Consider the following 25,452-nt stretch of genomic DNA (forward strand, 5'->3'; position numbering starts at 1 on the left):
ATAACTCCCACCTTCCAGGAAGTCTGGCTTGCATGGAAGAGTAGAACAAAGGCTCTCTAGATGGGCCTCCCTCTCAGGGCAGGACCTATCCAGCAGCAGTGGTACGAGCAAAGAAATTGCAGGGCTGTACCTATAGACATTTTTTCGAGGAAACCAACGATTTAATTTACACATCCACAGCTGGCAGCACAATGAGACGCACGCGTGACCAAGGGACCTACCATCGTACGCAACGATTTTATTGAAAACAGACCAACAATTCCTTCCGATGAAGTAAAAAAAAGAAAACCATACTGCAGGAATAACTCGATTCCTTCCCCTCGCTTGAGACTACCCGTCGACGCGAGCCAGTGTAGCCAGTAGGACGGCAACCTCCATCGCTTCATAATCCAACAAACAAAAGATATAACGGTACTAATCGACGATAAATTGTGTAGTAACCTTACCTTCCAAAATGCGCCCGGTATGGATTTTTGGCCCAATAGCATTAGGCGAGAGAACGCTACATTAACCCACGGCCTCCATAAAGAAGTCCATGATGGGGGGGTGGCACCCATCAACCCCCAAGAATTTCACAAGTTCGTTAACACTCGCCAAAAAAGTTTTAAACGATACGCAGGGGACCTTCCACACCGGCCGAGTGAACGGCAAAGCCGTGAAGAGAGAGCCCCCGGGGGCGTGGAGTTGCGACCAACACGACTCGTCGGGGCAAAACGTCTCCGTCCATTAATTTCCTGAACCCAAGGCGCCGCGTTGGGGCGCGCGGGGTGCATTAAACTGCACCTGCAGCGAGCACGCACACAGCTTCGCTCTAACAGAGTGTGGCGAACCTGACGGACAGACCCGACCAGAGACCTTGAAAACCCAACACTGGCGTGTTGGACTGGCAGGAACGTTCAGCTGTTGACACATTGGGTGGAGATAAAAAAAAACCGCGGGGAGATGCGCGAGAACAAAACAACAACTCAACAGGCTCGTCGTCATCACGCGCACGGCAGAACTTAATGTCAACCGCGTCAATTTTTTCCGCGCACCCGGCACACCACATCCAGCATACATATTTCGCCATCGTCTGGGTTAATCAGTCACGCGCCGTCTAACCTCCAGCCTAGTAGCTACCCGGAAAAACATTCGATGAGAAAATAAGCCCTGCTTGCACACGTCATCAGCGGTCAGACTTCCCCCATCCCGTACATCAGCAGCCGCCAAAGTTCAGAGTTCGTGGTGCCGCGGGGTCTTCCCCATGGACCCCGGAGAAGTCCGCAGTGCGCGGGGGAGACACGGCGCGTCCGTTGGTTTTTGAGGGGGGGGGCGTGGGTGGTTGCGGTGTCGGACGCTGGTCGCCACGCGGCAAGGGGGTTGTGGCGGCGATGGCAATGCCGGCGGCAGGGCGGGCGGGCGGGCGGGCGGGGGCTGGCCTGGCGCGGGCCTCAGCTGCCGTAGTGCACCACGGAGCTCGTGACCATGGACATGGGCGACGCCATGGAGATGGCGGCGCCCGACATGGAGAAGGGCACGTTCACCGGGTAGTAGGAGCTGCTGGGCTGCTGCAGGCTCGACCCCCCTGCGCTCGCAAAACACCACGGCACAACGGTCACGGCCCTGCCACAAGGACCCAGAGCGGCGCCGCCGCCGCCGCCTCTTCCTCCTCCGGCAGGCACGAGAATCCGCAGTGGCATGAGTAGGGGCGGCACTTTCAGCGTTTGGCAGCGGTGGCGGCGGCAAGGAATCGGGATTCAGATTGCGCTCACAGGGTTGGGCACAAGGAGGTGAGGGTCTTTATGTCCATGTGTCACACTCGTATAGTTGCGTTTGCTCCGCAGCTTCTGGTGCACAGTCACGCACGTGTGTGTGTGTGCGCGCGCGTGTACACGCTTTGTGTTTTGACTCGTGATGGCACGAAAAACGCAAGGCCATGACGAGATTCATCCTTGAGGATGTAATTATCGGTGGCGATCGTCGTCGGCGTCTCCGTAATTGTGCATCGGCACTCGCTGGACGGATTTCGTGGGCGGCTACAGACGTGGCAAAGGTCGCTAGACCACGCTCGAGCTGCAGCGTGGGAGACGGAACGGAAGATTGCAAACTTTACTTTCAACCATGACACGTCTCCTAACCTGTCGCTTTTGCTTCCTGCCATGAAGACCGCTGGCAAGCGAAGACGCATTTACACAGGGGGGTTAAGCCTCGCTCTCTTTGGGTTTGCCGAGCCCAGGTTGGCTGCACTGACGTTGGGTGCGAGCGGTCGGAGCGAGCGCCACTCACCCTGCACGAAGCCCGTGCTCATGATGGAGCCCTGCCGCGCGGGGCTGTGGTTCACGATGCCCACGTTCGCTGTGGAGCAAAGACAAAGACAGAGGTTCCCCCCCCCCCCCGTATAGCAGACTGTAGGAGGGCAAGTGCTGTTAGCGAGCGCCTATCAAGGGTTGCCACAGCCACGCCATGCGACGGCGTGGCCAACACGACCCCCGTGCACGTGTGCTCGCAAAGATTTAAAAAAAAAATCGCACAGACGACGACCTTATGAAAAGCAACGGAAATGAAATGCACGTGAAAAGGGGGGCCACCACTTGCTCCAAAGGCTGTCGTGGAAATAGGTTCTGCCCCCCCCCCCCCCCCCCCGGTCCTCGTCGCGCTGCGACTCACCGACGGGGATGAGGTTGTTGTGGGAGACGCCGAATCCCCCGGTCCCCATGACAGAGCTGAGATCGTAGGCGGCTGGCATCACCCCAGCTGTGGACAGAAAGACGCACACGGATGGGAGACGACCGTCAAGGCTGAGTGTGGGGGAGGTGGCCGGGTGGGTCAGTGATGCAGGAGTGGGCAAGTGAGCTAGTGGGCGGGTGAGGTAGTGGGCGGGTGAGCTAGTGGGCGGGTGAGCTAGTGGGCGGGTGAGCTAGTAGGCGGGTGAGGTAGTGGGTGGGTGAAGTAGTGGGCAAGTGAGCTAGTGGGCAAGTGAGCTAGTGGGCGGGTGATCTAGTGGGCGGGTGAGCTAGTGGGCGGGTGAGCTAGTGGGCGGGTGAGGTAGTGGGCGGGTGAAGTAGTGGGCGGGTGAAGTAGTGGGCGGGTGAGCTAGTGGACGAGTGAGCGAATGAGTGGAGCAAATGGTTAGGCAGGTGGGCGAGTGAACAAGTTAATTGTGTGGGCGGACGAGTGAGTGATCAAGTTAAACGGGCAAAAAAACCGACGATGGATAGGCTAAACGAGTGGTCGAGTGAGTGGGCGAGTGTTCAAGCGGCCAGGTGGGTGGACAAGGCAGCATGGGAGTGTGCAAATGAGTGTGTGACTAGGTGGGTGATTGTGTGACTGAGCGTGTGACTGAGCGAGTGACTGACCGAGTGATTGAGAGCGAGCGAGTGAGCGATTGAGACTGCGTTCGTTACCGGGTGCGACCCCGTAGGTGCCTGTTGAGTTCCACAGGTTCTCGGAGGGCGACGTGTACTGGGAGCCCGGGGGAGGGGAGGGGGCTGCTCCTGTGTACCTGCAACAGTGAAGCCCCCGCCCAACAATGAAACCATCCATCCGTAACACGGGGGTGGGTGACGATAAGTTGATACAATTAGAACAAATCTTTATTATAAAGTTGTGTTACAATTTGGGACGTATCCTCGAGGCAATCGGCCACACTGTAATTGACATTTAAATTACACGCACCGATACTGTCAGTGCGTGTAATGTAGTTATCAATTACAAGTTACAAATGTCATTAAATTGCACAAGCCCCAAGCTAGTGCGGGGGAGGCGGAACGCCGGGCATCATCCCCCGTGACAACACGCACCGCCGATTAGCACGGCTGGCTACATACGGTGCGAGAGAAGTTCAACACACGTACATCCAACCTAAAAATGCATCGGGCATCCATACACGGCACAAGCAGGAAAACCCTACGCGGTGATTTAGATTCCCTCCCCCGCCCATCTTGCAAAGTTCTTCATAATAAAGGTTTATTTTTTGTTTGTTAGATTGCATGAATGTGAATGCGTCGTTAACTCACCACCACAACCCAACAGCCAATTAGTAAACAAAACGTGCCAATTAGCTACACTTGAGCAAAGTAGGTGGAACACGGTGGCGGTGGACGGCCACACACCTGAAGAACGGATTCTTGAGGTCGAGGAGGTTACGTGAGCGCGACCCCGTCTGGTCCATCGTGGCTTCGATCTCGATGTCGTAGCTCTGCCTGTGGTGACGAGGAGGAGGAGGAACAACGATGGGAAGGGGTGACGATGCGGCGCGCTAAATATGAATAAACGCGCACAATTTTAGCGCCGTACGTAACCAACCGTGATAATTGGGGGGTTCGTTAGGTCCAGACGTGCGCGGAAAAGCACAGACAAGCGAGAAAGGTAGCCAGACTAGGCGCTACCAACAATTGCCCAAGCTCTGTGGCCCTAGATTTGGATGTGCTTGGCACAACTCCTTTGACGAGTGTTTATATGCGAGAGAGGAAACCGCAGCAACCGAAGATAAACCCACGGGTCCAATTATTTGGGCATTGAAACGGCTGTGAGTGGTAAAGTGCAGTGTGGTTATGCACGGTTGGGAGTACGATGTGGCTGTGATGTGTGTTGCTGTGGTTGCGAGTGCGATGAGGCTATTGTGTAGTGCTGTGGTTGGGAGTGCGATGTGGCCGTGGTGTGTGTGGTGTGGTAGGAAGTGCGATGTGGCCGTGGTGTGTGTGGTGTGGTTGGGAGTGCGATGTGGCTGTGATGTAGTGCTGTGGTTGGGAGTGTGATGTGGCCGTGGTGTGTGCGGTGTGGTTGGGAGTGCGATGTGGCTGTGATGTGTGTGGTGTGGTTGGGAGTGCGATGTGGCTGTGATGTGTGTGGTGTGGTTGGGAGTGCGATGTGGCCGTGGTGTGTGTGGTGTGGTTGGGAGTGCGATGTGGCCGTGGTGTGTGTGGTGTGGTTGGGAGTGCGATGTGGCTGTGATGTGTGTGGTGTGGTTGGGAGTGTGATGTGGCCGTGGTGTGTGTGGTGTGGTTGGGAGTGCGATGAGGCTGTGATGTGGTGCTGTGGTTGGGAGTGTGATGTGGCCGTGGTGTGTGTGGTGTGGTTGGGAGTGCGATGGGGCTGTGATGTGTATGTGGTGTGGTTGGGAGTGTGATGTGGCCGTGATGTGTATGTGGTGTGGTTGGGAGTGTGATGTGGCCGTGATGTGTATGTGGTGTGGTTGAGAGTGCGATGTGGCTGTGATGTGTATGTGGTGTGGTAGGAAGTGTGATGTGGCTGTGATGTGTATGTGGTGTGGTTGGGAGTGCGATGAGGCCGTGATGTGTATGTGGTGGGGTTTGGGAGTGTGATGTGGCTGAGGTGTGGTGCTGTGGTGTGGTTGGGAGTGCGATGTGGCTGAGGTGTGGTGCTGTGGTGTGGCCGCACCTCTTGTTGGCGGAGAGCACCACGGTTCCGGAGAGCGTGTCGCCCTCCTTGGCGAAGAGCGGTGTCTGTAGGAGGCACCTAACCTGGTACCAGTGAGTGAGCGGCTCCGTGGGGGAGGTGGACAGCCACACCGTCACCCTGCACCCACACCACCACCACAACCACGTGTCAGTGTACAAAGATCTCCCATACAGCCTCAACAGACTGTTGGGGAAAATGCTGTTAGCGAGTAGCACCTATGAAGGTAAGAAAGGCACACGAGAGGTGGTGGGTGGCCAGCACCACGCCCAGCGATGTTTACACACTACGCGAGGTACTCCTGCTGAGGCTGAGGCAACCCTAGGGGAGGCCCAGGACCAGTTCAGATAATGTCACTGGTGTTGCCAATGAGCAGGAATCAAACTCGGGCTGCCGGGATCGTAGCACAGCGTGTTAACCACTACACCACCGCTGGGAACGGGGGAGAGGGGGGCAGGGGGGTGCGTACATCGATCCGATGAAGGCGACGTCGAACCAGAAGGCGAGGCCGTGAACGAGGCCCGACTGGTTCATGTGGAACTTGAATGGGATCTCCAACCTGCGGACGCACGCACAATCACACGTGAACACTCGTGCAAAGCACACGGAAACACAGACATGCGTACAGACACGCATATATATTACCACATAAGGACAAAGACCCCCCCCCCACTCCCGTGTAGCCTTAACAGACTGTTTGGGGCAAGTGCTGTTAGCGAGTAGCACCTATGAAGGCTGGCACTGGACACGATGGTATGGGTGACCAGGCCCAGCCGCCTTCGTCTCCCCAGTGGCGATGTTTACACGCTAGATTTTATAAGGGTTCATTTTCGCGCGACCGCGAGAGACATTTGCTTGGGGAGAGGTCTCCCATCCAGCAGTGGATTGATCACGGCTGAAGAAAGATGATTGCAAGGAACATTCAGTCACCTGTGGAGATCTTCCTCCTTGGCATCCAGGAAGTTGACCGTGTACTTCATGGACTTGGCCATCAAGATCCGGATGTCAAACGTGTCCTGCGGAAACGCACGATATGTGCGCGCGTGTACGACGCATCACGCGATGTTGCCAGCCACGGCAACTGCCCCGTCCGTTTTCGTACAATGTCGCACCGTCGGGATTGGCATCCGACGTTTAATTCTTGTTCCGATACTGTGTGGTTTCACCAACAAAAACGTGTACAAAAGTGACAATAGCAATAATTCAAGTGTAAAAATTAACTGCGACCATCAAGTAAACGTTAGCGCTTTGCAATTACGTTACACCGTTAATGTCGCGGTACATTTGGCGAACCAACTGTTCGGTCGTGCAACTGACGGCACGTGCATTACAACAAGCATTACAGTTTTGCAGTCCCCCACCACCGCGGAACCGCGCGGTACCCTCACTGCCGGTTCCGATCACTCGCTTGCCGAGTTACAGCTGTCCACCAAGGCGTCGTCCACCGGCTCGCTCGCTCGCTCGCCATCCTCCGCACAAGACCGCACGATTCGCGCCGCGCGGAAGACGGCCGAGCGGTTGGGCGGACTCACCACGACCGGCTGACGGAAGTACTCCTCCACCGCCGCCGCCCTGAGGCTCGACAAGTCCACACCGTGGAAGGACTGCTGGTACCTGGCGCGACAGACGACACGTCCACCGATCACCAACCATTCCAATCAGCGACATTCCCACCAACGCCACCAACAACATAATCACCACCAACACTCCAACGCCAGACAATCGCCACCATCATCGCCAACACTCCCAACTTTACCAATGACATAGTTATCACCATCCCTGACACCATGATCAGACACCACCATCAGACACATTCACATCAAGTGGTCCAGCCTGATCAGGTGGAGTCGATTTTATCCATCTCAGAAGGGCAACAACGAGAATGACGACAATGCCGATGTTTAAAAAAAAAAACTCTACTCATGAAAAGAACGGAGCAACCGGCGTCCCTCCCCTGCTGCAAAAACTTAGCAGGACACCCAAAAAAACAACGGGCTGAGACTCCACGGGACTGTCGTGGGTAAACGAGCATGACGACCATGGCGTTGATGTCAATGACGACGACGATGGTGTTCCAGTTGAGCTTCTCGTCGTCCTCACCAGAAGTTGGCCTTGGTGAACTGCTCCATGTAGAGCTGCTCGTCCGTGAAAGGTGCCAAGTGGACATCGCCCAGGGTCGGGAATAGGTTACCTGTGCAAAGACAAACAGACTGTTGGGGCAAGTGCTGTTAGCGAGCAGCACCTATGAAGGCCGGCTCGGTACGAGAGGGGGTGGGGTGGCCAGCACCACGCCCGACCACCTTTGTCTCCCCATTGGCGATGTTTGCACACCGCATCAGGTACTCATTTCAGGCTGAGTCGACCTAGGGGAGGCCCATGATTGGTTCAGATAATCGTCACTGATGATGGCTGCGAGTGGGAATCGAACCCGGCTTGCCGGGTACGTAGCTCGCTATACTATCACACATACACACATGGCAAGGTCAGATCACCTGTACAGACAACAAAAGTGAGTTTGAAACTCGGTCCGGCTGGGGTCCATGGTCAATAGCCCAGGCCAAGTCTATCGTCATCATTATTATTATGAATAATCGTTAGCCATGTGGACGTCGGCACATTTTTGTTGCAAAAAAAACTACAAAATTGCACGAAAACGAGAACGCGTCCTGCCACTCTGGAACGGGGTCCCGAGCACCGCCGGGGGTTGGTGTTCCGCCGTGCACCTCCAGCCTTGAGCCACTTCTTGGCGTGCAGGTAGCTCTCCAGCATGCGCTCGTTGAAGAGCATGTAGCCCATGGGCTCCGAGACGATGACGTCCACCTCCTCGGGGATGGTCACCTCCTCCACCTTGCCCGGGATGACCACCACACGCTCCTGCAGATTGTTGCTGCGCACCAGCAGCTGCGGGGAGAGCGCGGGGAGGGGCACGGCATCGCGAGCACGACGGCCGGGGGCGGTCGGAGCGACAACGATCACCATTTTGGTTTTTGTTAAGAGCTGCCACCCCCCCCCCGTCTGTATGCCGGGGCATCTCACAGCGCTTTAACATCTCACATCTCATCCCAAACATATTTTTAAAGGCCCCCCCCCACCCTCCCCCAGTAGCAACTGGCCCTGTGTGGCAGGGATAGCTGCAAGGTGACACGGCACCCACACATGGCATTAGTCCACCCAGTCGGGGGGCGATGACTGCTGCTGTATGTGTAATCCCAATTGAGTAATATGCGGCGTCATTTTAAAATTTTAACCTTGATACCAACCCACGATGGCCTACTATCGCAAATTATGTCAAGCGATCTATGTTATGGTCATTTCACCTGCAGTATTAACCAGGGCAGCCGCTGGATTCAAGCCAACAGCTGCCCTTGCTACCGCTGGGCCGCGTCAACAACCCCGAGTCACAGCTCGTCACAAACCACGAACACCATCATCACCACTGCCGCCATCACCACAACCATCACCACCTACACTATTATCATCACTACCTCCATCATTACCACTGCCACCATCATCACAATCATCGCCACCTACAATGTCATCACCACCACCGCCACCGCCATCATCTCAAACGCCACCACCACCACCACCACCGTCGCAGGGGGGAACGAGAAACGTCCGCGTCTTCATTCACCGAGCTGAGCGTGGGCCTCACTCGCCGCTCACCTCAGCGTGCTGCGCCATCGTGCTCGCCTCCACCGCGTAGACCTTGCGGGCGCCGGCCTGCACGGCGAAGAACGACAGGATTCCCGAGCCACAGCCCACGTCCAGCACCACCTGCGATGGGCACGGGGAGGAGCGGGGGCGGGGGGGGGTCACGGGGAGGAGCGGGGGTTGCGGGTAGGAGCAGCAGGGGGGGTGCGGGGGGGGAACAAGGAGGAGCAAGGGGGGGGGGCACAGGGTGGAGTGGGGAGATGCAGGGCGAGCAGGGAGATGCAGGGCGAGCAGGGAGATGCAGGAAGGAGCAGGGGGAGATGCAGGGAGGAATGGGGTGGAGATGGGAGACATAGGCAGAGCGGAGAGGAGTGGGAAGGAGCAGGGAGGAGCCCATAATTTTACTCACAATCGAATAACGGATTCGTCGAGTAACGCACAACTGCATCGCACAAGAGTTGCAACGATTACAACCCCCCCCCCCCGCCACCCTTTTCTTATCCTTCTGTCAGAACAGAGCGTGTCATTGGTGAAAGTCTGGATGTATAGAGGTACGGATCTGAGGATGTGCGGATTTGCGGATATACAGAGGTACGGATTTGCGGATGTACGGATGTGGAGGGCCTCGCCTTGTCCTTGAAGTCGAGGTGGTTGTGCAGGATGGCACGCTGGTAGGTTCCCGTGCGCACGTAGTCCTGCATCATGTTCTGCTGCTGCGACAGGTAGCCATAGAACTGCGCGGGAGGACAAGAGCGGCCGTTTATACCTCGCCGCCGCATAATCCTCACAACGACTCGACTAAAACATAAACGAATTGTGTGGTGGTGCTGCTGCACGAGCACGAAGGACAAAAACAAAACTTCACACGTTCGCCAAATAACACTGTCACCTTAATAGAAAAATAATATAAATCGGCGACGTTTCGTCACGGGAGGCGTTGCCGGGGAACAGCGACGAGCGTCGCTCCGTAGGGGCGCGACGCGGACACACACCTGGAAGTACTGCACCGCTGACGATTCCTCGGTGCGCTCGCTGAACACCGAGTGCTCCAGGTTGTGGCCGCGGCAGTTCTTGAGGATGTTGTGGAAGGAGCATAGCTCTATCACGAGAGAGACAGAGGAGGAGAGCTCAGGACCGGTTCTCACCATCATGAGGGGATCATCGGTGCTGTGTGGCAAACGGAGTTGAAAGCAGCGGTTGGAGCATGGTGGCTCGCTATCGGAAGGCTGCCCAATACGGAACGCTAAGCAGGCCCGAGCCTGGATAGTGCATGGTTGGGCCACCACCGTGCGCGTGTGCATATTTTAGATGCACGGTATGTGGCAAGTGCTGCCTGTCCCATCGTCCAATACGGACAGAACCCATCGGACGGAGCAGCAGTTGCCGCGACAGCGAGGTTATCGAGGGACACTGAGGGAGGAGACGAGTTCGGGAATTGTTAGCGGGGCCCGCCTGCTCGCCCACTCGCCCGCCTGCTCGCCCACACGCCCGCCTGCTCGCCCACACGCCCGCCTGCTCGCCCACACGCCCGCCTGCTCGCCCACCCATTCACTCACTCGTCCGCCCACCCACCCACCTGCTCACCCTCTCACCTGCTCGCCCGCTTGCCCACTCTCTCGCCCGCCCACCCATTCACTCACTCGTCCGCCCACCTACCCACTGTCACTCACCGACTCACCCGCTCACCTACCCACTCTGCCGCTCACCCTCTCACCCGCCCACCCACCCATTCACTCCCTCGCCCGCCCGCTCACCGTTGGGCGTGGGGAAGCAGAAGAGGACGCTGTTCACGCCCAGCGTGATGAGGAAGGACTGCTTCCCGACGCGGCAGCACTCCGTGTCTCTACTCACCGAGCATTTGAACATGCACACGCCGTTCGCTGGGGAGACGAGAGCATGGGGCGGGTAAGAGGGAGAAAAGGCGAGCGTAAGACGGGTGTGCGGTACGACGGCACTGCGCTTGCGGTCAACGTTGCTGGCGTTGGCAGGATTATTATTCCTAACACGAGCAAGAACAGTCCTGTGGACACCGCCACTGTCGACCAAACGCCAGTGTTTACCACGGTACCAAACATATTCTTTGGGTCTCTCACGTAGATAGGTTCAAAGAAAATAACAAAAAAACTACGACGTTTTGATCGCAACACAAGCGGTCGTCATCAGGAAAAGGGATCGAAACGTCGTAGTTTTTTTTTGTTTATTTGAACCTATCTACGTGACTTTACCGAAACACCCAAAGAATGTGAATTCCTGCAGTCACGAAAGCTTTAAGTTACGAAACATTACTTTGGCCACTGTACAGCTCTCCCCGGGGTTGTACCGCACGTTGTCGTTTTGGCACGATGCCCGGCGTTTCGCTCCAAGTGCCTGGAGCGTCTTCGATGAATCCCCGATTCCTGGCGCCTTACGATGGCACGGTGCAGTTTTGACCGAGCAAGCCAAATCGGTCGATCCACCAACTCATTGGAAAACACATTGCAATCGTTGCCGCCTACTGCAAAGACTTTTGGCAGGACCCTCTTTGAACAAAAAGTTTTGATAATCGGCGAGGCTTTTCTGGGAAAACAAGCATGATGAAGATCAAAAATATAACCCAAAAAATGGATTTGAATACCATGACTTTTGGAATTGATAATTGATTCCGAACACGATTAAGGGAAAAAAAAATCGATAATCGAGAAACGATCTGATTTTAAACAATTTTTTTTCAACCATGTAAGGCCCACTCAGCTGTACAGATCATTTCCAGAAGTGACATGGCTACAAATGATAGCCTCAGTAAATGGCTTATCGTGTGGAAATGTATAGCAGCCAAACACTCTAAACGCGTGACGTTGATTCTAAATGTGGAGAGAAAAACCAGAGGACCCGGGAGAAAAATCCACACGACCGCAGGGAGAACGTGCAGACTCCAAACATAAAGGAGGCGTCAGGGTCGGGATCGAACTCACGACCTCCTGCATACCAGGCAACGGAGATAACGTCTTTCCACCGATTCCAGAACACAGCCGCCGTGCACGCGCGTGGCAGAAGCACATTCTCGCTGTGTCATCACTGATACGGTGGGGCCTCGTGCGACAATTAGCGACCACAGCGATATATTTTTTTGCCAAATCGGTATTTTATTTAATGGCGAGAGTAGGGAGTGACTAAAGAGCGTGGGTGCCGCGGGGGATGAAGACGATTCGCATCGTCAGCAGCAGCACTATGAGCAGTCAGCAAGCAGAATCGAAAGGATCATCAGTATCATCAGCATAACCAGGATCATCAGCATCCACATAATTATACATGAGCAGCAGTATTTAGCATCATCAAAACCACGATCAGCAGCTTCCAAATCATCGTCATTAGCATCGTTGGGAGCAGAATAAGCATCATGAGCAGCAGAATAAGTAACAGCAGCAAAATTTCCAGCAATCATCAGCAGTCGTAGAGCAGCAGCATCATCAGTAGTATTTGTGTATTGGTGGGATTACTAAAACATGCACAAACCTGTGCCCTGCAACCAGCCACTCGAAATCAACAGTTTTATTTAACAATTCACCATATTAACATTCACTTCACTGTTCAATTAAGTGCAGCGTACTCAACGAGTTGCGTTTCGCCTTTTTTGTTTACGGCACTGATAAAAATTTATATTCTACGTTCTTCCAAACGAAACCCTGACCCTACTCCCCTGCCCAACATGATGAGCGTTTTTCTGCATTTTTCTCAGAGCACTGCACTCGGCGCACACAGCGTGCGGCAGGAGGCGGAAACGAGGGACGCGTAATGGACCTCATTCAATGACGGGCAACGGGACTCACCTGGCCACGTTTGTTCACGAGACAGCTTTAATAAACGGCTGTGTCGGGTGGAGGAGGGTGAACACCCCCCCCCCCCCCACCGTATTGCTTGCGCAAATCGACCCCAAAATAAAACTAATCCTAATATTTGGTCAAGACCGGGTGTGGCTTAAGAGGTCAGAGCGTTGATCTGGAACCACTGAGATCCCGGGTTTGAATCCATGTTTCAGCCACTGACCGATTAAACAGGGGGCTCAAGTGTAGTGAGTTGATGGTCTCTTTCCAGTCACCAATGACTGTACACAACCCCCCCCTCACCATCACACTGCTGGGTTCGACACTTAACGTGCCATATCATTCACTGAACACGGAGGAATTGGTACAGGAGGTGTTCTTTTGACAACCATTATTGGTCAATCCACTGCTGCACGAGGACCTCCCCCACACCGTGCGAGTCGTGTTTGTCGATCTGACCATACCTCGCCACGTCGGTCGATGCCGGTTGGTGGGAGGCCGGCAGCACAGACGTGGGTGCATATGAACATTACAACTTGGCATGCGTGGTGGTCACCCATCCTGGCACTACCCAGGCTCAACACCGCTTAGCTTCTGGGATCCGATGAGATAAAGGCCCACACGGTCACAGGTTCGTGTAGCTTGACCGCTTGCGGTACAAACGCTGAAATATGGCGATGGTGGCGTCATGTTAACTACTTCGCCTGGTGTACAGGAGGTCGTGGGATCGATCCCAACCCTGACGCCTGCTGCTGTATATTTGGAGTTTGCGTGTGTCTCTCATCATCACAGTGGCTAGGAGATGTTAACTACCTCGCCTGGTCTACGGCAGGTCGTGGGTTCGATCCAGACCCCGACGCCTGCTGTATATTTGGAGCTTGTGTGTCTCTCTCCCTGTGATCGTGTGGATTTTTGCTCTGGGTCCCCCGGTTTTTCCCTTTAGAGTATTTGGCTGCTACAAATTGCCACGTGATAAGCCACTTCGTTGAGCTATAACTTGTGGCCAGGTCGTTTGTGAGAAAGTGCTATATAGCTCAGTGGGCCTTATCTGGTGGTAAAAAAAAAGAATAAGATTAGTTTTAGTTTGGGGAAACTTTCATCCAGCAGTGGATTGACCACGGGAGAAACGTCGTGGATCCCTCCTCTCCGCGCAGTGTCACGTGACGTCGATTAGCGTCGCTTCGCATTCGGCAGCGGGGACGACGCGTGGCTGCCGCGCACACAGAAAGCTCCGTCTCCCGTCGGACGGGCGCGCACGCAAACAAAACGCGCCACTGGTCGAACATTCAGCCGCGACAAGCAAACGCTCCGCACGTTTCGATTGTCAGACAAATGTCACGAGCGCCCGTCGTACGTACGATTACCCGTTGCCGTTTGTTTATTGCGCACGAGCGTGTGCGCGAGCGATGTGTGCGCGTGCTATGAACCCGGCAGTCCGAGTTTCGAATCCCGCTCGCGGCCAAAACCAGTGACGATGATCTGACCCGGTCCTGGGCCTCTTTATAGGTCGACTAGGCCTCAAAATGAGTACGTGGTGCGGTGTGTCAACATCGCCACTCGGGAAACAAAGGCGGCCGGGCGTGATGCTGGCCACCCACGCCCTCGTGTGCCGTGCCTGCCTTCATAGGTGGTGCTCGCAAACAAAAAAGCAGCACTTGCCATAACAGTCTGTTAAGGCTATAGGGGGGATATTTGTCTTTGTGTGTGGTGGGGGGGGGCAAGTATGCAGTGGAGCAGTGGCGTAGTTGGCATGGGCCCCAGAGCATGGTATGAAATGACCCCCCCCCCCCCACCTATCATCCACAGTGTTTCAATTCTCCCTCACTTCCCCCGCCCGCACCCCCATCCACCTCCCCCCTACCCCGCAATCTTTATAGCTCAGCACCTGGGGGCCCCTGTGGTCCACGGGCACCGGTGCAATTGCACCGCCTGCGTACAAACTTAACAGCTACGCAATTCACGGAGATGAGAACGGAGCTCGCGATGGACGGGCCGCGGGGAAAGTCTTGGAAGGCAGAGGACATCCGTCTCTTTCCACAACCTTCTCGGAAAATAAAAAAAAACCTGCTCTTCTAACGAATAACGAAATGCTCGCGGGCGTCGATGCGTTCCCGCCCCCCCCCCCCCCCGACTCCGCATCCCCCGTCGCTAACGATCCGTTCCAGCCGTCAAATCGAACGGGAACGCAGAGAAAGCGCGGCAATTACGTTGTGGGCGCGAGGACCGCAGAGACGCGCGCGCAAAACAAAAACCACCCCCACAGCCGCCCCCCCCCCCCGCCCCTTCGCCCCATCGATTTACAAACACGGCGAGCACCACAAAGCGGTCTTTGTAATCACCGCGCGCCACGAGGGATACCGTGAACGCAGAGAGACGGAGCGTGTCCTATCGCCCCAAGGATCGCGAGCCGTGATTATTTCCATATTTACGCCTAGCTGAACGGGTGGCAGCGTGCTGCGCAGCCGCGCGTGCGATCACGGGGCAAAGAGAAAAACACGGAGGCCGCCCCCACTCCTCTCCCCCCTATCCCTCTCCACCCCCCCCTCACCCTCCCCACCACGACCGCCACCGCATCGCCGGGTGAGCGGGCCTCGTGCGGTCACGGCGGCGGTGAAATCGATGCGACAGTCGATTGCCTCATTCGCGTTCGCTTGGGGGAAACGCTCGCGCGAGGTCGAAGGGCACGGCGTGCAGGCACGGGAGCCCACGGAGGCCTCGCTGGGAGACGTGCACGCGCGCGTGCACGCACCACAAGCCACACCGCGGCAGGAGTGGTGTTTACACCGACAAGGCATCAGGTCTACGCTCAGAAGCGATCACGTCAGATTTACACTCTTTTGAGATGACATCAGGGTCACGCTCAGAGCAGTGCGCTTCCTCCACATCTCCGATTCGCACGTACCAAGTCCAACGTACATACTTACAGGAGTGACGCCATCAAATTTACAGAAGCGGTTAACATCACATATACCGCTCGTGAGGAATCGCATCAGACTCACACTGGCGAGAAGATATTATATTTACACCGGCAAGCGACCAAACAGCAATGGATGTTGGGAGGTCATCGGTCGCCAGGGTGGAATTGCTGCGGCAGTAGGCAGGGGGCGTGCTGAAGGGCGAGGTGAAAAAAAAAGAGGCCGATTTGTGTCATCAGCTCAAGAAGCCCGCTCAGCTAAAACGTTTAAGCCAAACGCCGAGCCGAGACCTCTCGCCGATCGTTGCGCGCGTCCGCTTCGCCATTACAGTTCCATTACGAGCCCGGCAGAAAAAAATATATAACAGATGCAATCTTGCCGCCTGAGCGAAGAAAAAAAAACCCCCGCATAATAAGGGTATTGCAAGCGCACGCATTTATTTTGGCCGAACCTGCGCTCGTCCCGACCCAAATCGCCACGTGCGGATTTTTCGCAGCCGCTCGTCAACCCAAGATTCCCCGGGGCACTTGCTCCAGGCGTACTCAAGAGATCGCCGGCTGGCCGTGCCCACGGTGGTAGAGGGTGGCGTAAGCTCGAGGGAAGATCTGCTCGACGCACGGCGCCACCCGGGAAGCCGCGCTCGGATTGCGCAGTTGTACGTTGAGACTTTTTCTTTTTGTTAAACGCGCGCATGCTCAAAATTGACCGCCTGGCGCAGATGACGAATTCACGGATGCGTGACCCAGCGTAGAAACAGGGGGTGGGGGGATGCGATGGGTTGTCCACTTACTATTATTACGCCGTTGATCCACGAAAACTTCGTCGTCCTTCCCGCGCACCTCCGATTAGCACGGTTGGCGACGTACGGTGCGAAGCAAGTTCAACATGCATCTATACAAAGCCAAAGCGAGCCTCGTTAATTTTTTTTTCAGGATTGCTGCCAAGTGTTCGCAGTTGGGGACGGGGACTGCCACTAAGTCCGTGTGCGTGTGATCTCAATTGAGTCATTTGTGGGTAATTATTCAAATTTGGCAAATTTAGACAATAATGCCGGCGCACAACAATGGCCTCCTCTCTTTTGCGAACGGCGTCAGGGGATCTTTAACGACCACCATGAGTGATGCAGACGGGCACGCGGTAGTATTGTCATGGTGATGACACGCCGCAGTAATAACCAGGGGCGGCTGCTGGATTCGAACCGTGGAACCTCTGCAACAGCGAGTGGCGAACGCGCTTCCCTCTGGGCCACACCACCACCACCCCCCCACGGGATGGGAAAGCGTAGAGCGAGCTGATCAAGTAGCTTAAAGTGTTACCGTAATCTCTAGATTATAAGACGCACACGTGCCCCCCCCCGCTCCCCCCTACCCCCTTATTTGGTGGAAGTGGGGGGAGGGGTGCGTCTTATAATACGGTAGCCATGAGCGAGTGTATGAGGCGGGATTCGTCCAACTCGGTCGACACCTGCGGCGCACACGTTTTGCGCGCATCTTACTCCCCGGAGCGTCTTGTAGTCCCGAGAATACGGTAATGCGCCACACACCACCACCCCTGGTTCACTTGGAAGCATGAAGAGTGGCTAAAGATCACGATTACCCACACGCACACAAAGGTTCCTTTATGCCAACAGTAGGGGGCAGCATTGAGATGGTAATAAGCGGCGACGGAGCCGCGTGCGGATCTTTTAAGGAATGTTTCGTGACGTTATTCATTAACGACCACCGTCTCATTCACCACGTGCAATGCGAATCTCTTGAAAATTTTTTTTTTACCGAATTCGTCTTCTTGTTGCTGACCCCCTGACCTACAGAAAGAGCCCCCCCCCCCCCCCCCCCCCCCGGGAACAAGAGCATATCTCCCTTGTGATTTCGGTTCATATTTCTCGCCAGAGGTGGGTAAAAACACATCCACCCGAACAAGATGTAATTATATAATATCGCGTTAGTTTAAAACAAGAAAAAATGTATCTATGTAGCATCATCGTAGTTCGTGCAAATTGCGTCTCTCTCACAATCGCCGAGTAGGAACCAAACACACGAGCTGGAAGGGCAACAGCAGCCAGGCAGCGTGAGCCAGGGCCAACAACAAATTGCCCAAGCTCCCGCAGTCCTCCATATACATGTCATGGGTGTTTTCAGTCAATTTACGAGCGATGCATGCGGGAGAAAACCGGAGCAGCCAGAAAAAAAACAAGCCCACCCCCACGCGTGGAAATGGGGAGAGGTAACAGCCTATCCCACCCAGAAGGGACAGATGGAGATTGGCCTCCACTTTGCTGTTACGCGCCTCCTCCAGGCAAGCCAGGGTACCCGGGTGCTTCTTCGTCGACGGCCACAGGAAGGAAGTTCCACGACATCTGCACGGTGAATCCACCAAACCCTCGCCTGCTGCCTCCTCCGCAGTGCTGGATTACAAAGGCAGCCACGTGCAGCGCGCAAGCCACAGAAAATTACCAATTAAAACGTGCATCGCGTGACTTTGGACGACAATTACGCATATTTAGCTAATTAAATTACAAGCGCAGATTAGATGAGCGTTTTTTTGCAGTTGTGTCGCGCGTTGCCGGGCACGATGGCCAACGCTTGGCTCCACACGTCCGGGGGGGGGGGCGGGAAGTGGGGGATGGTGGGGGTTTCTCCAGGAGCCGCATCGCTGTTGCCCGACGTTTCGCTCCATTTTTTCGCTGGGATAGCCTTCTTCAAGCACGCCGAGCGAAACGTCGGTTCACTGTGCCGAACGGCACCCAGTAAAGAATAAACCCCAAACGGCGGCATCGGAGAGCCGTACCGGTGGCGCAACCGCAAAAAGGCCCGCTCGTGATATAAGGGAGCTTCACAATCTCGTCGGCAAACTCCCCCAGCGAGCTGCCAGGCCACATCGCGCACCGCGCTCTGAACTTTACCACCGCGCACACCGTTCAGATGTCAGCAATTTTGACGCGGCCGTGATAAAGCACCAGCCCACGCCATCTATAAACTACTAAACAAATATTTGTAATTTTACCAGGTTAAGGCCCACCTGAGCTATGTAGCTCTTTTTCAGAAGCGATCTGGCTATCACAAACAATAGCTCAACGAAGCGGCTTAACACGTGGACATTTATAGCAGCCAAATACTCTAAACGCACGTTTCTGAATGGAGGCAAAAGCCGGAGGACCCAGAGGACAATCCACGCGACCACGGGGAGAACATGCAAACTCCAAATATACAGGCGTCAGGGTTGGGATCGACCCCAGGTGGGGGAGGGGAAAGAGGAGGGGGTTGCTTTATGGCCTCTATATACAATTCATTTGCCAACAGGGTGGTAACGCAACCACAATCACGGGATGGGAGGGCACAAGGTCCTGTTGTCGGCCTCGGGGCATCGGCCTGGCCCGCACGGCAAGAGCCTTCGTGTCGCCTTGCGCTGCCAGCGGCACCGAGGAAGCATTTCACGCGACGGCTGTTCGTCAAGGCGGAACGGGCCACCAGTCGTAGCGTTCGTTCCGTAGCTGTAAACCAGAATCTTTATTTATCCGCGACAAATCCGATGAGCTATCAAGCTCTTTTTTCACAGATGTCCAGTAAGGCACGAGAGAATGCCTGCCGCGGAGATGGAGTGGTCAAATTAGCTCGTGTGCGGCGGGTGGATAGATGGCGTAGTTGCAGGATGGCTTAGGGAGGCCATTCATCCACCAGTGGATTGACAAAGAGACTGCTGTACATCAGCGCTGTGCACACGTGAATTTGCCGCACGTTAACTTTTCACGATACGTCACGAAGCCTTTGGTCTATTTCGCAATATCGCTATTAATGCAATATGACGTTTCCCGGAACTTTGCAACTGCATTTCGCAATTTGATTGCATTGTATCTGTGTGCGCTTTGCTCCACTTCCAGTGTGAGAAAACGATTCAGCAAAAAGTTTATCCGGCTGCGTTTCACTCAAACACAAATCCAGTCGTGACCCTACTACTATCCATCGCAACTTTACACAACCTATAATGCTTTTAATAATGCACACGCTGCGAGTAATAGTCGTACAATTAAATTAACTACAAACGTTACGAGGCCGTGTAAACGTAACGTCAATCACCCGGAAATTATTTTCAGCAAAATACTAAACTTTATGGGTAAACAGCTATTGACTTAAGAGACTTAAATAGTCCGCTTGTTATTTCATATTTATTGTTAGAAAATAAAACGTGGTGGGGGGGGGGGGAAATCGCAACGATAGTCACGATACAATGGTATTTTTCAAAACGAAGGATGCGATTACCACAAACAATATCTACTAGCCTTTTGCAAGTGAAAAGCAGACCGCGACCTGATATATTCATTGCATCAATTGGTGTGCAATTTGTAAGGGCGCGGTGACACAGACTCATTTCATTTTAAGGTGATAATCCCTTGTTCATCATGACGTCCTTTTTACTTTGATGTCTCAACAGCGTTACGGAGATCACGTGATGACGTGAGGGTTCCGCCTTTGTAGTGAGGGTTGAGTTGACGCTGAGGAGGGGGGAGGAGGCGCCTCGCCCCCCCCCATGTGGAGTGACGTCACCCGCTAATTAATATTAATGGTGGGGGGGGTGTCCATTTGGAAGACGTCACGTCTTCATGATTATTAATGTGGGGGCCTGGTCGATGTGCAGTGACGCCACCTGTTCAATGATTATTAATGAGGGGGGCTGGCCAACGTGGAGTGACGTCAGGCGCAGGACACAGACATTCTTGGCTCATTACAGGAGTAAATTATAGTGTTCGATTTATCACAATTATTGCCGTATCACCACAACCCGACTGGACAACGGTCGGCCTGATGTGACCGTGAATGAGGATGACCATTTTGAGCAAAGACTGACCGACATTCTGCATTCTTTCTACTCCTGAATAAAAGGGCCATCGCCTGAAACGTTAGTCAATAAGATACTTTTCTGTTATCATCCTCATCATCTGCCATGGTCAAGCTCTTCTGCTGGATGGAGGCCTCTCCAAGCCACCGCCACCCTCTCGCGATCCTGCGATGTAATCGTCCACCTATCACCTGCGTACAAGTCGGTGGTGATTGCTCCATCTCTCCTCGGTGGCCGTACCACCATATTTTTGTTTTCGTTACCCTAATAATTTAAACTCAATTTAAACACGCGTACGGTTAGCGAGCACCTGTTAAGACCGGAACTACTACACACGTGGGTGTGTGTGGTGCGGCTCACATCAATCCTATCCGCCTTTGTCTCTCCATCAATATGCCGATGTGCGCACGCTTCTTAACTGCACACCACGAAGCAATGATCAGCCGTGGTGATCTACTCATGGATGAAGGCCTACTGCATCGTGGCCCTGTGGTGAAACAACTCCGTCTCAGCCCCTACACACGATCTGATTTCGGCACTCCATCTCCATGGCGGAAAAAACCCTCGCCGCCTCGCACCTGATTACGAGTCGATGTTATCTGCTCGATCTCCCTCGGCGGACACGCCCCAATATTTTTTGTTTTCGTTTTTCAGCGTCAGTGGAATTAGCCCGTAGGGTCCAATGGGGCAGGTGAAGCTTCGCAAAAACTAGTTTTGGGGCGACGCTTTCTCGCGGTCCATTGTCTTCCCGCCGGTACGACGCTTACGTGGCCGTGACCGTCTGTGGGCTGGGGTTTCCAGCTTTACGAGAGATCCGGCGGATAAAGTTCAAACAACAGCAACCGGCAGCTCACAATGCGCGGCATTGTTGGTGCTCCCCTTGCCACGTGCGTCAATCCACTGCTGGATGAGCGCGCTAACCGCGGTGCAGGCCCCGTCGCACTTCGCTAGAAAAGACAAATGGGTCGCGCGCAGTGATCGCCACACCGCACTACAAAACCCCACTTACTAGAGTTCAATTCCTCGCCAATGGCCAACACCGGCAGCAAGTATCTGAACCGGCCCTGGGGCCTCCCCTAGGTCAAGTCGGCTTGAAACGAGTAAATAGGTGCGGTGTGTGAAAAACATAATCAGAACTGGGGGAGACAAAGGCGGCCCCCGGGCATGTTCGCACTCCACACCAGCCATTGGCCTTCATGGGTGTTCGCCAACAGCACTTTCCTAAGTGCTGAAACACCGTGCCCGGCCGCCTTTGTCTCTCCCAGCCATCGCACCCATGCACCCCGCACCAGGCAGTGCTCTCGTTAAGGGTCATACGTACGATCGTCACCAATTGTCAGCCATGATCGATCCCCTGTTGGGCGTTGGGTATCCTCCCCCTACGCTAATGACATCCCCTCGGCCCAGGTGATGTAACAATGCATATCACTCGCATGCACATGAGCAGACGACCCCCCTAATTCCATTTCAAGTCTAGACCATTGATTATCGAGGTAGGCGTAATAATAAACAAATTCTTTGGTGATACTGCTGCTGCATGCCTGTCAACCCCTTTACTAGTGCCCTACCTTATTACAGAGCAATTCAGACCTTGTTGGTCACCCCGTGCCCCTTATAGATCTCAACGTTCATCCTACGAAGTCTCCATCACAAGGGAGAAACACAAACACACAGACAACACATTCTGTTGCCCGTATTGAAACGGCTGCACTCCCTATGGATATGAAAACTCAATTTCCCTACACAAGAACACGGGGTAACCCGTATGGGTTTGACAGGTACGCTGCTGCTTCGTTGTCAGTGGCGCAGAAGCACAATAAATAAAAATGAACCCAAGGCATTCGTCCAGCATACAGTACACTGTGGCCTAAAGAGTAAAAAAAAATCATATATAATCGGCGACGTTTCGGACAACGGCCCTTCTTCACAGCACGTACGTATGTGATGACGTGCACATCGACGTACTGGAACGAAGGCGGTTAGGCCCAATAATATTAATTACGTACGATTAGCATGGCTGTAGGGTGCGAAAGAAGTTCAACATACAGGAATAACCACATCATTAATAATAATGTGGTTGAACACGTAAGCTTTCGCGGCCGCTTTTATTAATAAAGTTTTTTTTTCTTTATGGGGGTTAGATCGGCCGTGTGTGTGTCTCCCACTGCGTCGCGAGTCGAAAACGACCCCCCTCCCCCATAAAAAAATCAACCTTTATTATGAATAACAATATTTTTCCGCCGAGGCCCGGAATCGAACCCTGCAGCAGGGCACCTGTGCGTTCACCACAGCGCCACCAACAGCACGCGTACAATACATGAACAGCACGTGAACAACAAGACATGAGCAGCAGCACGTGAACAACAAGACATGAACAACAGCACGTGAACAACAAGACATGAGCAACAGCACGTGAACAACAAGACATGAACAACAGCACGTGAACAAGGCATGAACAACAGCTCGTGAACAACAACACATGAACAACAGCACGTGAACAACAAGACATGAACAACAGCTCGTGAACAAAAAGACATGAACAACAGCACGTGAACAACAATACATGAACAACAGCTCGTGAACAACAAGGCATGAACAACAGCTCGTGAACAACAAGACATGAACAACAGCACGTGAACAAGACATGAACAACAGCACGTGAACAACAAGACATGAACAACAGCACGTGAATAACAAGAGGCGCACAACAGCACGTGAATAACAAGAGGCGCACAACAGCACGTGAACAACAAGACATGAACAACAGCACGTGAACAACAAGACATGAACAACAGCACGTGAACAACAAGACATGAACAACAGCACGTGAACAACAAGACATGAACAACAGCACGTGAACAACAAGACATGAACAACAGCACGTGAACAACAAGACATGAACAACAGCACGTGAACAACAAGAGGCGCACAACAGCACGCGTACAGCAGCACGTGGTGTGTGTGGGGGAGCGGTAGTGTTGCGCGCTGCGCTACGAACCCGGCGACCCGGATTCAATTCCCGCTCACGGCCACCAACACCGGCGAGGATTATCTGAACCGGTTCCTGGACCTCCCCTAGGTCGACTCGGCCTCCAATGAGTACCTGGTGCGGTGTGTAGTAAACATCGCCACTGGGAAGACTAAGGCGGCCGGGCGTGGTGCTGGCCACCCACCCCCTCGTGTACCGTGCCGGCCTTCGTAGGCGGCACCTGCCCCCGGACAGCCTGTTAAGGCGTTATCACACCAATCCTGACCGCCTTTGTCTCCCCAGCAGTGTGCCGATGTGCACACTCCAGGACGAAGGCCTTACTCACTGCAACCCGTGGCACTGCGGGCGATGCAACTCTCCGTCTCGGCCCCCAACACACCACACACAAGAGGCCCCAATTCGCCCCACTTACATCTCCAACGTGTTTCCTACCAATCTAAGAATAATGTAACGCGACATGGTGGTGACGGGCGAGGAGGTGGGGGTGGTGTTCCAGGCTAATATCGCAAACGTAATAACACAACCGAAGCACGGATTTCAACCTCGGTTACGAAGCCGGTTAAACCATTAACAACAACCACGCGCTAATCACACACGCGTGCACAAAGTTGCCCCGGTATAACCTGACGCAGACTGTTGGGGCAGTGTTGTCCTTAGCGAGCAACTAATTGAAGGCGGTCGACGATGCAACGTTGGAGCGGCGTGGCTTGGCACCCCCCGCCCGCCCGGCCGCCTTTGTCTCCCCGCGTAAGAGCTTCGTCGCAACTTAGTGGGGAGGCCGAGAGAGAAGGAACCCGTCTAGATATTCGTGGCATTCGGGTGGTTTGCAAGCTCAAGACACCCTTGTCCATACCACACACAAACACAGAGACGCCACGAGCGCGGCGGTGGAGCCTCGTGCCAGGCTAGGTGCACGCACATCTCGAGGTTACTTCTGAGCGAAGCGGCTGATGATGATGATGCGGGGGGGAGGGGGGTGAGGGGACACACAAAAATAAGTCGCTGGCAAAGTGATGAAACGACATGCGCAGGTGTTGTGTGTGTGTCGGTCGATTGAGACACGCGACACGGAGACACGCGGCACAAAGACACGCATGGACACCACCACCACCATCCACGCGGTGCGCGCACACCGCCCTCACACTGCACGCCACACAGGCTAGGATATCAAACCCGTCCCCTCACGGCCGTGTTTGTCTCCCACATCCCAGGGGGCGTCAAGTCTCCATCACCATCATCATCACCGCGATGATGATGATGATGGCCTCTTGTTCTTATCGGCGCTCACCACCAAACCCGCGCCGCCTCACGCACTCTCTCGCGGCCCCTTCACGCCGCCCCTCCTCACCGCCGCTGAGGGAGATGTCTGCGCAGTCCTGGCCCGTCTTCACCTCGAGGGTGAGCGGCTGCTCGCCCGTGCGAGTCGCCTCGCCGCCATTCGTCTCGGCGCACAGCGAGCCCAGGCGAACGCCTTCAAACGTCGACGTCGCCATGTCGGCTTTCTCCCCCCTCCCCTCGTCCCCCCTCCCCCCTCATCACCCCTCCCCTAACCCACTCATAGCCCCGCCCTCCATCACCCCTCCCCTAACCCACTCATAGCCCCGCCCTCCATCACCCCTCCCCTAACCCACTCATAGCCCCGCCCTCCATCACCCCTCCCCTAACCCACTCATAGCCCCGCCCTCCATCACCCCTCCCCTAACCCACTCATAGCCCCGCCCTCCATCACCCCTCCCCTAACCCACTCATAGCCCCGCCCTCCATCACCCCTCCCCTAACCCACTCATAGCCCCGCCCTCCATCACCCCCTACTTCCCCCTCCCCTAATTCACCCATAGCCCCGCCCCCTATTACCCCCTCTCCCGAA

At 54.6% G+C, this 25,452-nt stretch overlaps 1 protein-coding gene across 2 annotated transcripts; it reads right to left on the minus strand.

The window, feature by feature from the left end:
* Positions 1-218: 218 nt before the first annotated feature.
* CARM1 (coactivator associated arginine methyltransferase 1) lies at positions 219-25,110 on the minus strand. Of its 2 annotated transcripts, XM_032970896.2 has the most exons (16): positions 24,934-25,110; positions 10,803-10,928; positions 10,041-10,147; positions 9,678-9,782; positions 9,061-9,171; positions 8,121-8,298; positions 7,498-7,588; positions 6,930-7,011; positions 6,328-6,413; positions 5,867-5,956; positions 5,380-5,517; positions 4,092-4,181; positions 3,384-3,481; positions 2,647-2,733; positions 2,266-2,334; positions 219-1,564 (listed from the first exon to the last, which is right to left on the minus strand). In XM_032970896.2, the coding sequence occupies exons 1-16, from the start codon at positions 25,076-25,078 to the stop codon at positions 1,431-1,433; spliced, it is 1,737 nt and encodes a 578-aa protein (XP_032826787.1). In that variant the 5' UTR covers positions 25,079-25,110; the 3' UTR covers positions 219-1,430. The 2 variants fall into 2 exon arrangements, with proteins under 2 accessions (XP_032826787.1, XP_032826788.1); XM_032970897.2 differs by lacking the exon at positions 2,266-2,334.
* Positions 25,111-25,452: the final 342 nt, after the last annotated feature.

The sequence above is a fragment of the Petromyzon marinus genome, chromosome 44 (assembly GCF_048934315.1).
Source record: "Petromyzon marinus isolate PM22_M1 ecotype Great Lakes invasive population chromosome 44, UKy_Petmar_22M1.pri1.0, whole genome shotgun sequence".
In the NCBI taxonomy this organism is placed as follows: domain Eukaryota; kingdom Metazoa; phylum Chordata; class Hyperoartia; order Petromyzontiformes; family Petromyzontidae; genus Petromyzon; species Petromyzon marinus.